Below are 13,880 nucleotides of genomic sequence, written 5' to 3' on the forward strand. Positions count from 1 at the left end.
ATATAATATAGGAGCCCTGGTGGCACAGTGGTTAATGCGCTCAGCCGCAAACGGAGAGGTCAGTGGTTTGAACCCACCAGCTGCCGCTCCAAGGGCAAAAGATGTGGCAGTCTTCTTCCGTAAAGATTCCATAAAGATTCTGTAAAGTCTTGGAAACCCTATGCGGCAGTTCTACTCTGTCCTATTGGACTGCTATTAGTTGGAATTGACTGGACTGCAGTGGGTATATAAATATAACAGGAGATATATATAATATCTTGTTGGTTCTGTTTCTTTGGAGAACCCTGAGGAATACATTAATCATGTTTAACTGATTGGATTAAAAAAGTAAAATAGGAATAAAAATCTAGGCAATATTAGCATGATTAGAGAAGGAATATCAAAGTTAAAGAATACTATGTCCTATATTTTTGAGAAGCATAAATATTATTGACAAACATTAAAATTAAATTAAATATGCATACTAAAATATAACCACTAAATTCAACATAACCACTAAAAGAAAAGATACAGTGCATAACTTTCAAACTAGTGAAGGGGGAGACAAGCGTAATGATGAAAAGAAGAAAAAATTGTATCAATCTAAAAGAGGGCAAGCAAGAAGAAGAGAAAAGAAAGAACACAGAGAAAGTGAGACAAATAGTAAAAAAAAAAAAATGGTAAAAAAGAATTCAAATCTATCAATCATCAGTATCAATTTAAATGGATTAGTTAAAAGCAAAGATTTTAAAAATGAATTTTTAAAAAATTACAATGTGTTATTTATGAAAAGGAAATCTGAGTGTTTTATAACCACTAAAACACAGAGCACAGAAATGTTTTATAGTTCTCATTGTATAAGTCCTTCACGTCCCTGCCCAGATTTATTCCTAAGTATTTTATTCTATTAGATGCTGTTGGAAAAGGAATTGTTTCCAGAATTTCTTTTTCAGGTTTCTCATTGTTGGTGTATAGAAACCCAACAGATTTTTGTTTGTTGACCTTGAATCCTGCAACTTTGCTAAATTCCTCTATTAGTTCTAGAAGATCCCTTATGGACTCTTTGGGATTTTCTATAAAGACAAGAAAAGACAAATGTATACAGAATAAAGTTTAATAGTGGTTACTAGGGGCGGGAGAGGGGGGGAAAGGTGGGAGGATTAACAGTGATAGAAATATCACATTGATTAAGTGTAGGATTGCACAGCTGATTATTGTTAATTGCTGTCGATAAGTTTATACCTGTTAAAAGTTGAACTGGCAAAAGTTGTCTGATGTATTTACAATGACGACAAAAATAAAAAAAGAGTAGCTACTGAGGCTACTTATGTACAACCAAACACCTCATGGGCTTTGGTTCCTTAGTTTGGAGGTTTGGGGTTATGGGTTCATGGGTCATCCCAGTTAACTGGTCTATTAACATGCTTAGTGCTTCTGTTCTACCTCCTGGTTCATTGTGTAGTGCCTGGGGTCTTAAAAGCTTGAAAGCTGCCATCCAAGGCACAACAACTGGTCTCTTTTTGCCTAGAACAACAGAAGAAGAAGGAGAGTCAGGAATAGAAGGAGGATAAGGAATGTGCAGCTAATTGCCTCTGTGAACAACTTACTCCTTTGCTATGAGACCAGAAGAACTGGATAGTGCCAAGCTACCATTACTAACCATTTTGATCAAAGATTTCGTAGAAGAATTCTGATCAAAAGGAAGAAAATGCAAAACAGAATTTCAAATTCTCATGAACTCCAGACTTCCTGGAGCCAGGATGGTTGGATAAACTCTTGAAACTATTGCCCTGAGATAATCTCTAAACCTTAAACCAAAAATATCCCCTGAAGTCTTCTGCAAAGCAAACAACAGTTTAGCTTAACTAGTAAAAAACATCTGTCTTGAGCATTATGCTCTTTTAAGAACTATCTATATGGGATCAAATTGACAACAGCGACTTGAAGGATTAGATAGGCGACTTAGGGGGCAATGAATTTATGTTTACAGGGGAGGAACAACTCAGAAAAGGGTGAGAATGGTTACACAACTCAAAGAATACAATCAACCTCACTAAGGACACATTCAGAAACTGTTGAATTGGTGTGTATTTTGCTGTGTATATTCTCAACAACAGCAACAAAATAAATAAAATTTAAAAACAACAACAACATAGATCACAGGCTTTAAAAGTTACACAAAAAGACACTAGGTCCAGATAATTTAACAAGCTTGCCTGACCATTCAAAGAAAGGATAATTGGCATGTTACACATAACGAAGGGAATATTATATTCTTTTTGAGAAATGAGATAGGATGAAGTAGGAAGAAAAGCGCTCCCTAACTCATTTTGTAAGTATAGCACATTCTTGATACCAAAATCAGACAGGCCAATGACACACCTAAACAAGGAAATAAAAACCCTCAAAAATATATTAGCAAACAAAACCCAACTATGTATAAAAAAAGTAACTATGTTCTGACCAGGTTGCAAGGTTGGTTAACATTAGAAAATGTATTAGTGTCTCCACATCAGCAGATTAAAGAAAACCCATATTTTTATCTCAGTTTCAGAGAAAGCATTTGTATAAATTTAACATCAACTCATGATACATTTTTAAAAATTAAGGAAATTTCTTAATTTAATTTTTAAAAATACTAAAAAAAGAAACTGTACTCAATAGTGAAAGCTAAAAAGCTTTCCTTATAAAATCAAAACAAAACAGAGTGTCCCATCACCATTTCTACCCAATATTGCATTTGATTTCCTAGTCAACTTAAAACGAAAAAAAAAAAAGATATGAAGATTGAAAAGAAGTAGCATTGTAACTATTATGACTTTATACATAGAAAAACAACAAATAAATCCATAGAAAATTATTAGAATTAAAAGAAAATTTTGTAAGAATGTGACAGAAATAGGACCAATATATAATAATCAACTTAGTTTCTGTATGCCAGCAAGAGCATGAAAGTTAAAAACCATTTTCAACAGTAAAAAAATATATTAGGTAAATCTAACAAAAGACAGGTAAGACTTTATACAATGTTATTAAGGCCTAAATTCAAAAGACAGGTAAGACTTTATACAATGTTATTAAGGCCTAAATAAAAGGTTAGATATATAAAAGAATTAATGTGGAAAGTTCTCCTCTAACTGATGTAAGGATTCAGTGCAGTTACCAGTAAAAATCCCACACGGTTGTGTGTGTGTATGTATGTGTGTACAACTGGGCATGCTGATGTTAAAATTTATGTGGAATTTATGCATTATGTGTTACGTGGAACAACGGACCAAGAAAAGACAAATGCTCATGAAACACTGGCACAAACAGACCAATGGGACAGAAAAGAAGGTCCTAAAACAGCCAGAATAATCAATGTACATTGATATATGACAGAAGACTTATTATTTCCCTTTAAACTACAGAAATACATTATACACACTCTTTTGAATTGATATATTTCACAATTTAAAAAATTAAGTTAGTAACCAGATGGTCACATGTACTATTACTATCTACTAGACATTCCCTTGTCATTCAAATATGATAACTTCCATAGTATTCTTAAAAAAAAAATGCTTAAGGAAGCTTGTGGGGTATATACATTTTTTGTTTGTTTCTAGTGAATAGCATTTAAATTCTTGTGATTTTACTTGCTATAAAATTCAATAATGATAAAAATAATTTTCCACAGAAAAGAGAAATATACTGATGATTTAAACACACACACTTAAAAATCAATCTCATAAAGAAGAAACGTCATTTGTTAGCTATTTTCCCCTAACCCTCTATTGGATTTTTAAGGTGTGAAAGTACTGCATGGACTTCGTTAACCTCATAATTTAAAAACAATTTTTGAAACTCACTGCATCAGAATATGCTAAAAGTAACTTGCTAATTTTGTAGAGATGATGTTCCTAAAGAACAACACACAGGCAGAAAATCCTGAGCAGCAGAAAACAAGATGGGAAGAAAAAAGAATTGCCCTCATTCTACTTACTAATTGCTTGATCATAGAACTAATACTTATGAATAGGTATAGATACAAAACCAAGCACTGTAAGGCATTCAATGAAATACAGACTTAAAGTTTATTTGGGAAAACAAGGCATAAATGCATAAGTTAAACAACAATCCTAGAATTAAACAGATGTCTCAAAGCAGTACAGTATCTACTTATGAGGGGCAGAGGGAAGGAGGAGGGTAGAAATTCATCACCGTAAGTTTCCAACTGATTTCTCAACTTTTTCTATGATCATAACTGAAAACCAGTGCTTCACTTTGGTACTAATGATTTCCTGTAGATGTTCTCAGTGATAGCTAGTTTTTTCTCTAACTCCTCACATTAAGTGGGAATACCCATCACTCTCCCTCATGCTTCCACAAACTGCCTTTTATTGCACCCAAGTTATTTCTTGTTCTGCCTTCTCACCCCATCTTCCCAATGACTAATATATACTGACCTCCAGGACAGGGATCTGCCTTCCTTTATTATTTTACCAATAGTTCCATGATCTTCCTCTATACCATACTCTATGGCATCCTCTAATGATTTTGATATTGATATAGACACACACTTTTAACACCCTGGACTCACAATACCCAAAATTCCAAGCTTTGATGAACATCATCTCCAATATGCTTAAGTAACTAATCACACACTTTGGACCAGTCCATTACTCTCAACTTCCTCTCCCCACAAAAATCTCAAAATCTAAAAATCTCCTCTTTGACCAAAGCTTTTAATTTTCTTCTTCCCCTGGTCCCTTCCTCATCATGATCTGCTGTTCTTCAAATCCATTCCATTAGTTTATGAGTACCTTCCTCATCTCTCTTACCCCTCTGCTCAGTGGGTTCCATAGTTAGACAATTCCTTATATTTCCTGGATATTTCTTTCATAACATCTGATATGCTGAGCCCCATCCCTCTCCTGTTTCTTGGAGACTGACTGTAATATACTTTCATGCTTCTCTCATACGGTGGTTATGAGAAGTAGTGAATGAGTTAATATATAATAAAAAGTGCTTAGAACTTGGCCAGCTCATAACTGACGTCCACTAAGTTAAAGACCTTATTAACTAGTTGCCATGAAGTCAACTGTGACTCATGGCAGCCCACGTGTGTCAGAGAAGAACTGTGCTCCACAGGGTTTTTAACGGATGATTTTTCAGAAGATCACCAGATCCTTCTTCTGAGGAACCACTGGGTGGGCTTGAACCTCCACCCTCTTGGTTAACAGCTAAGTGCTTTAACTGTTTGTACCACCCAGGGACTCCATAGCTGTTATTACTGTTTTTATTAATCTCTCAATTTCCCAACTGGTATCTTCCAAACCCATTGTGAGCAAAAAATCACTAGAGTTGGAGAAACAGTATATAAGATAAGGCAGTACTCTTGGAATATATCTCAGGCTACTAAAGCATTTTCTTTAGACTCATGATAAAATTAATCACTGATTAAAAAATACCTAACATGCACAAAATAAAGCATTTTTGTCCATACTTTATGGTCAATAACATAGTGAGACAAATGTTTGAAGGCAAAAGATATAAATGCTAACAAACAGCTCATAACCATGAACTATCTTAATAATCTTTAAAAATAAATGTAATTTGGTTTAATACAGCATTTAAGTGCTCAAGATATATTAATTAAATCTTTGTTACTGTCTTCATTAAGGACAATTGCCACATTAAAAATCACATGCAGAATGACACTGGTTAAGTGGCAAACTGTGTTTGTATTCTCTCTGGTGGCTAAGGAAATATGATTTGAAATAATTTCTTTGAATTTAAATGAGGTCTACCCAAAGTAGTACATTGAGAATATGTCTCTGTCAAGTCATAAGGTACATTAAACCAAACCAAACCAAACTAAACCCATTGCCATCGAGTCGATTTCCAACTCATACTCACCCAACAGGACAGAGTAGAACTGTCCCACAGGATTTCCAAGGAGCAGCTGGTGGATTCGAACTGCCAACCTTTTGGTTAGCAGTGGAATGCTTAACCACTGTACCACCAGGGCTCCATATGGTACATTAGCTATAGCACATCTCCCATAAAACTATCTTGGTTTTGAATCAATTAGTATTTTCAAGTACTAAGAAGAAAGCAGAACGTAGTGACAACCATTATCATGAACACTTACTTTGAGTTTATGCTCTTTCCTGTTTACAATCACAGCTGTGATTTGCTGGTCCATGAAAATCAGAATGGTGACCAACAAGGCAGGGATAGCAGCTGCAAGGTATACCCACCAGGGGTTTCCTCCAAATGGTGGAACAAACCAACCTCGGTTTGGACTTGTTGGCTTGAAGAGAGAGAATATCATTCAAGACAACATTCAATTAATATAATACATACTACTTGCTGAAAAATCAGTGGGGAAAATATGCTTTTATGTTTTCCTCTGGAGAGTCGATATACTGAAAAGAAGAAACAGCTTCACTGATATGATAGGCTGGAGAAAGAAGATTATTTACCAAAAAGTTCCCAAAGGGGGCTGTTTTGAGGCAATACTATAAAGGAAGGAGAGAAATAATATGGGCTGATGGAAAAGAAGAAAATGACATTTGGTGCATTTGGGATAATTCAAGAAAAGGACTTAAGATGAAGGAAAGTGATTTCGGTTTAAGGGGAAGTCAGAAGAAATACCCAAATGTAATTTTCAATAAGCGGTATAGCAAAAAATTACAAAACCACTATGAATTTTGTTCATGAGTTTCAGCAATTAAGCTGAAGTTGTTTCTACTACTGCCAAAATGTAGTATCTTCATAATCTTAAAAAAGGTTACAAATACTTTGTAAGTCATAATTGAACTTATTTAAACAGTCTGGTGTTTCTTAGTCTACATATGAGAAATGATTGAGAACAACTGGTTAAATTCTCAAAAATATCACAGAAAATTGGAAAATGTGACCATTTTCCCTTTCTCAATCTATTCTCTATCAGCAGATCATACATCTTCACTACAGAGAAAAAGTATTTTCCTATCTGCCTTTTCCTAACTTTAAACAATTCAAATAAAGAAACACTCAATAAATTTTTATGAATGAATTAATAAGTGCACAAATGAGAACTTACAATTTGCTGTATGTGATAGCAGAGATAATGCAAAAAAAAATCTATTTGCTATATTATAAATATACCTTCCTCATTAAGTAGTTATTAAGCTATAAGTGGAGTTAATCTTTTTGGCATATATATGATCATATGGTGGAAAGAGAGTGAGGATAGTTCTAGAAAATAGGTGAAAAAAGACTTGCAATGGAAATTAGCTAAGGATATTTAGGAATAACTGAAATGTACATTTTATCCACAGGGCCTGCAAATACCAACAGGTTAATAAAATAAATAATTCATATATTTCATTTGTAGTAATTAAAATACACATTATATATAAACGTGTGTGTGTGTGTGTGTGTGTTTGTGTGTGTGCGTGTATTACCAATATATGTGGCAGGTAGTTTGGTAATATAAAATGTGCACTGGAAAAGTGACTGGAGGTTTGGGTTCTAACTTCAGACCCTAACACTCATTAGTCCTGTGATCCTAGACATTTTATTTAACTTCTATGAGCTTCAATCTCAACTATATAAAATTAGGATGATGATAGTTATATTGTATATTTCTGAGAATTATTATATGGATCAAGGTAATAATGTGTATGAAAATACTTCGGAAAATTTAAAATACTCTAAAAATATAAGTCAGAGTCTGTAATGTTATAAGGTATTTTTACAAATAAAAATCAGTACAATGTGAACCTTGCTTTTGATTCTAATCTGATATTTTAGTGAATAAATTGATTAAATTTATATTTGATGTTAGTAAGGGACTGCTTTTGGGAAAAAAAAATGTACAAGACTAAAAAGTATGATAAACCAAATTGAGGGAAAAGTAAGAAAGCCAAAGAGTTCCAGGAATGACCAAAAGATAGTCTTTCACCTACCTTGAATTCACTTGGCACAATTAGTTTTGGAGTATCCACACCTACCAGGGCATCTATTACACAAAAGATGAGAATGGACAAGATAATGGCAAAGTCACTGATAAGTTTTCTTGCCTGGAAAAAACAAGAAAGAAATAAGAGATACATACATTTACCTGAATGAAGAATTCTGTATTTGCTAACAGTTTATAGTAACAGCTTCATCAACAAATGGAAGAAGGTGTCACACTGCTGAGGCACTATTTTTTTAACTGTTTTTGTATCACTTTATCACCTGGCCAGAAAGAATCTGATCCCACAGAACAGGACATAGTGTGTAGGTGTGTTAAAGGGCAAGCATAGACAGGGAAGGGGGAAGGGAATCAAATAGACAATATCCTTGAAATATTGTACAAACACTCTTCCTGTACAGAACTGAGGACACATTGTGAAAATCTGCACAAAGACATAGAACTCTGTTTATCATTTGGGAAGTAGGATTGTGAATATACAGTAATACAAATCCCATAAGGTAACCTGAAAATATCAAGAATCTAGCCGGGAAGGGGTTAAAGTTCCATTCCACTGAGGGAGGTAAATACCAAGACCTGGAGAGTAACATCAAGTGATGGAAGACGGGAATGTGACAGTTTCATTAACTTTGTCAAAATATTTCTCATTCCAGGCTAGTGCTTAAAGTCTCCTGTTTAAGGGATATTTTTTCTCTATTACGCCTTAAGGGGGTTCGCCATTACTTGAGAATTCTCTAGTCAGGGCAAGGACCGGGCTTTATAGGAAACAGCAGTTGAACCCAGACCTTTCCCATGGAGTGAGTACGGAGTAGTCATTTATAAATTAAGGGCAGCACTGGACCATTTAGTTGCTTGGAGGCTCCTCTGCGGTCTCTAGGGGCACAGATACTCAAGTCTCCCCACAAGGTGGGTATACACCATAGTACACAATTTGATCATTCAACAAGAATTTACTCAATACCTAGCCAGGAATACAATAGTAAACAAAACAGACATGATCCCTGTGTTCGTGAGGCTCACAGTCAAGTCATAAATAAGGAAGGCTTATCCTAAATAAAAATCAGAGTTGATTTAGAGGTTATCAAGCTAACTCAGGGTAAGCAGTCAGTTTATCCAATGCTACTAGATGGATGAAGACAGACCAGAGATAGACTGAGTGGTTGCAAAGTACTCAGGACAGAGGGTCTCTTGAAAGAGCAGTGGGACTATGGCAGTCAAGTATTCAATAGAAATTGAAGTAAGGAACAGGAATTACTTGGTTGTGTGGATATGCTAAAGGCTATAGTACTCAATCTTGATTGTTATATAGTGTTTGGAGTCTTGGCTACTAACTAGTAGCTGGATCAAAAATGGTCTTTTTGGCCAGGAGTTCTTTTACATCTTGGAAGGTTAATTCTGTCTGGTTTAGCTTTCTTGAAAAGTTTACACAGAGAAACAGAAGGCTAACTGTTTAAGGGACCTTTTTGGGGTAGGTTAACAAAAATTAGGCACAATAATTTCAAGCATAAATAGATGGCAGGGATCAATTTTACAAGAAAATATAGTTCAGGGGTTTCTATAGTTAGATTACCTGGGTTGTGGAACATCAGCTCAATTATTTACCATCTGTGCATACTTATCCTCTTTTAACTTCAGTTATCCTATCTGCAAATGCAGTCAAAATAATCCTCCAACTTCATTAGTTGGTTATAAGAATTAAGTAAGATAAGCCGTGAAAGTGCTTAAAACAATGTCTGGAACATAATAAGCTCTCCTAATAAGCTGTCTCTGCCATCAAGTCAGGTCCAACTCATAGCAACCCTACATACAATGGAAGGAGACGCTGCCCGTTTCTGTGCCATCCTTACAACCGTTGCTATGTTTGAGCCCACTGTTGCTGTCACCGTGTCAACCCATCTTGTTGAGGGTCTTCCTCTTTTTCACTGATCCTCTACTTTTACCAAGCATGATGTCCTTCTCCAGGGACTGGTCCCTCCTGATAACTTGTCTAAAGTAAGTGAAACTCTCGCCATTCTTGCTTCTAAGGAGCATTCTGGCCGCACTTCTTCCAAGACAGATTGGTTCACTCTTCTGGCAGTCCATGGTATAGTCAGTATTCTTCACCAAGACCATAACTCAAAGGCATCAATTCTTCAGTCTTCTTTATTCATTGTCACACTTTTGCATGCCTGTGAGGCTATTGAAAATACCATGGCTTGGGTCAGGAGCATCTTAGTCCTCAAAGTAACATCTTTGCTTTTAAACACTTTAAAGAAGTCTTTTGCAGCAGAAGTGCCCAATGTGATATGTCATTTGATTCTTGACTGCTGCTTCCATGGACACTGATTGCAGATCCAACTAAGACGAAATCCTTGACTAATTCAATATTTTCTCCATTCATCATGATATTATTTATTGGTCCAGTTGTGAGGATTTTTGTTTTCCTTATCTTGAGGTAATCCATACTGAAGGCTGTAGTCACTGATCTTCATCAGCAAGTACTTCAAGTCCTCTTGGCTTTCAGCAAGGAAAGTTGTGTCATCTGCATATTGCAGGTTGTTAATGAGTCTTCCTCCAATTGTGATGCTGTGTTCTTCTTCAGATAGTCCAGCTTTTCGAATTATTTGCTTAGCATACAGATTGAATAAGTATGGTGAAAGGATACACCCCTAATGTACACCTTTTCTGATTTTAAACCATGCAGTATCCCCTTGTTCTATTCCAATGACTGCCTAGGAAATGGCATTCCTGTCAAGTATGGCACTATTATACACATAATATAGGTACAAAAGTAGTTTAAAAAAAACGATAATATACTGCAGGATTCCAGTTCTTAAAATTTTGAGGAAAAAAAACCTATTAATAATTCTGCTTAACCTCATTAAAAATCACAGCTAAGGTGATACATTCCGTATAATATACTCACTCCTATTTCCCCTTCCTTCCCCTTATTGTACAATACAGTTCAGTTAAACAGCAGAAATCACTCCTGGAGAGTGTTTATTGTTAAGATGTGCATTTCTAAGATACTGGATCCAGTTTAAACTTCATAGTCAAGGAAATTGATTTTTCCCAAACTACTTTTGTATTCAACTCTAAATCCTCTAATTAGATAAGGCAGGTTAAGGGTGCTGTTTTAGCAGGCTGTGCAGGTTTTAACACATGCTAAAATTAGTTTTTAATTTGAACTAGGAAAAGCTGTCACAGTAGAACCAGAGAGTGCCTCAAAGATGTCGAGCAATGAGTATATACAGGCTACTTTATGAGCTGGAATCGACCCGATGGCAACAGGTTTAGATGCAACTCTGGTGCCTATGTATAAAGAGCTTTGTGTCTGACTTTAAAGAGATAAGAATTATTCTTTTTAAGCCCTTTTTGCATTTCTAAACATGTTTGTAAAAAGAAAAGCATATAAAGTTCCTTTTTTTTCCCTTTCATGTCACCTTCCATTTTCATCAAACTTGGTGTCTTTCAAAAACTCCCAAACAGCAGCCTTTTATGTAAGTCAATATATCAATAAACCAATCAATTCAGAAATCTGTGGTTCTTAATTCCTTACTAGCTATTGCTGATAATGATCAGAAGTTGAAGTGCCAAAGTTTTCGTGAGAAAACCTGTTCTAACAATATTTTTGCCCCATCCTGTGGACTCAGGGGCTTCAAAACTAGCTTGGACAAGCATTATAACTTGTGAATGTCCATCCAAACCAAATGCTAAGTCCCTCTGGGCTCAAACTTCAGTATCCTGGGAACTTAAACTCTCACAATCTAAGAGAAACACAAATTAAGATAATTCATATATAGCAAGGGTTTGCCATTTTTTTTTTTAAAAAAACTCATTTTTTTTTTAATGGTACATGGATGTGCTACAATGTATGGTGATTCCTACCCTCGATTTTTTTTTTTTTAATTGTACTTCAGGTGAAGGCTTACAGAACAAATAGTTTCTCATGAAATAGTAGTACACATATTGTTTTATGACATTGGTTAACAACCCCACAACATGTCAACCCTCTAACTTCTCAACCTTTTTTTTTTTGGTGAAAATACACATAGCCAAAGATACACCGTTTCAAAAATTACTACATGCACAGTTCAGTGACACTGACTATGCTCTTCCAATTGTGCTGTTATTCTCACTTAAGATGAAGGCTTACAGAACAAAATAGTTTCTCATTTAACAGTTACTACACGTTGCCCTACGACAACAGTTAACAATCTCACAACACATCAACAATATCCTTACTCAACCTTGGGTTCCCTATCACCAGCTTCCTTGTCCCCTTCCGCCTTCTGGCCCTTGTCACTGGACTACTGTACCTCATTAGTCTCATTTGGTTTTATGGGCTGTCCACTCCCAGGCTGAACGGTGAACCTTGGAAGTGACTCCACCACTGGCTAAAAGGGTGTCTGGGGGCCATACTCTCAGGGTTTCTCCAGTCTCCTTTAGGCCAGTAAATCTGGTCTTTTTTTTGTGAGTTAGAATTGTTCTACATGTCAGTGGTGGTAGCCGGGCACCATCTAACTGTACTGGACTCAGTCTGGTGGAGGCCTTGGTAGCTGTGGTCCATTAGTCCTTCGGACCAATCTTTTCTTTGTATCCTGTTCTCTTCATTCTCCCTTGCTCCCAAAGGGATGAGACCAGTGGAGTATCTTAGATGGCCGCTCACAGGCTTTTAAGACCCCAGACACTACTCACCAAGGTAGAATGTAGAGCATTGTCTTCATAAACTGTGTTATGCCAATTGAGCTAGATGTTCCCTGAGACCATGGTCCTCACAGCCCTCCACCCAGCAATTCAGTCCCTCGGGGAGTTTGGATGTGTCTATGGGGCTTCCATGACCTTTCCTTGTGCTGGTTTCCCCTGTATTGTGTACTGTCTCACCCTTCACCCAAGATACCACTTATCTGTTGCCTATTTAGTATTCCCCCACCACCACCCCTCCCATCCCTGGTAACCAACGAAGATTGTTACATTTTGTGTGTGAACTTTTTCATGGGTTTTTACAATAGAGGTCTCATACAATACTTGTCTTTTTGTGATTGACTTATTTCACTAAGCATAATGTCCTCCAGTTTCATCCATGTTATGAGATGCTTCACAGATTCATTGTTGTTCTTTCTCGCTGCATAGTACACTCCATTGTGTGTATGTACCATAGTTTGTTTATCCATTCATCTGCTGATGGGCATCTAGGTTGTCTCCATGGTTTTGCTATTGTGAACAATGCTGCCGTGAACATAGGTGTGCATATGTCTATTAGAGTGACGACTCTTATTTCTCTAGAATATATTCCTAGGAGTGGGATTGCTGGATCGAATGATATGTCTACTTCTAGCTTTCTGAGGAAGCGCCATATCATTTTCCAAAATGGTTGTATCATTTTGCATTCCCACCAGCAGTGCATAAGAGTTCCGATCTCCCTGCAGCCCCTCCAACATTTGTTATTTCCGTGTTTTTGATTGCTACCCTCAATTTTTGAAAAATGAAAACTTGTCTCAAGATTACATATTAAATTTTAAAATCTCCCTTTTAAGTCAGCAGGTTTTGTTTTTATTGTTGTTTATTATTTTTTAATTATAAATGTGAAAAGGAAATTATATTTCTGTCTTCTACAGAATTAATTAGAAAATGTCTCAACCAATAAGAAGCAAACAGTTTAAATATGTAAACTTCCAAAGCAGAGAAGAAATTAAGTGGATGGGAAAGGAAATTCAAATAAACATATGCTGTTCTCTTGTTCTTGGGCAAAAACAGCCTAATAAATCTATTATAAACATACTCTTCATGAAGGATGATACTCTATTAATTATTGAGAGAGTCATGATCATAGAGACACCAACAGTGAGAAACTAGTTAATTTACAGAGGGAAAAATGAATTTGGTTGCTCTGAAGCCCCAGAGGACATTTGGGTTTCACTTTCCAAGAACTGCAGCTGCTCCTAAATTAACTGGGGAAGAAAGGCTGTTA

At 36.0% G+C, this 13,880-nt stretch overlaps 1 protein-coding gene across 3 annotated transcripts in view; it reads right to left on the reverse strand.

Moving 5' to 3' along the window:
• Positions 1-13,880, reverse strand: part of SLC4A4 (solute carrier family 4 member 4) — a 410,477-nt gene that overhangs the window by 39,254 nt on the left and 357,343 nt on the right. For all 3 annotated transcript variants that reach the window (XM_004383322.1, XM_004383323.2, XM_004383321.1), the window contains exons 17-18: positions 7,920-8,033; positions 6,116-6,277 (exon numbers count right to left, since the gene is read on the reverse strand). In XM_004383322.1, the coding sequence (XP_004383379.1) occupies positions 6,116-6,277; positions 7,920-8,033 (276 nt within the window). The remainder of the gene's footprint in view (positions 1-6,115; positions 6,278-7,919; positions 8,034-13,880) is intronic.

This window comes from Trichechus manatus, unplaced genomic scaffold, assembly GCF_000243295.1.
Source record: "Trichechus manatus latirostris isolate Lorelei unplaced genomic scaffold, TriManLat1.0 scaffold00108, whole genome shotgun sequence".
NCBI lineage: Eukaryota > Metazoa > Chordata > Mammalia > Sirenia > Trichechidae > Trichechus > Trichechus manatus.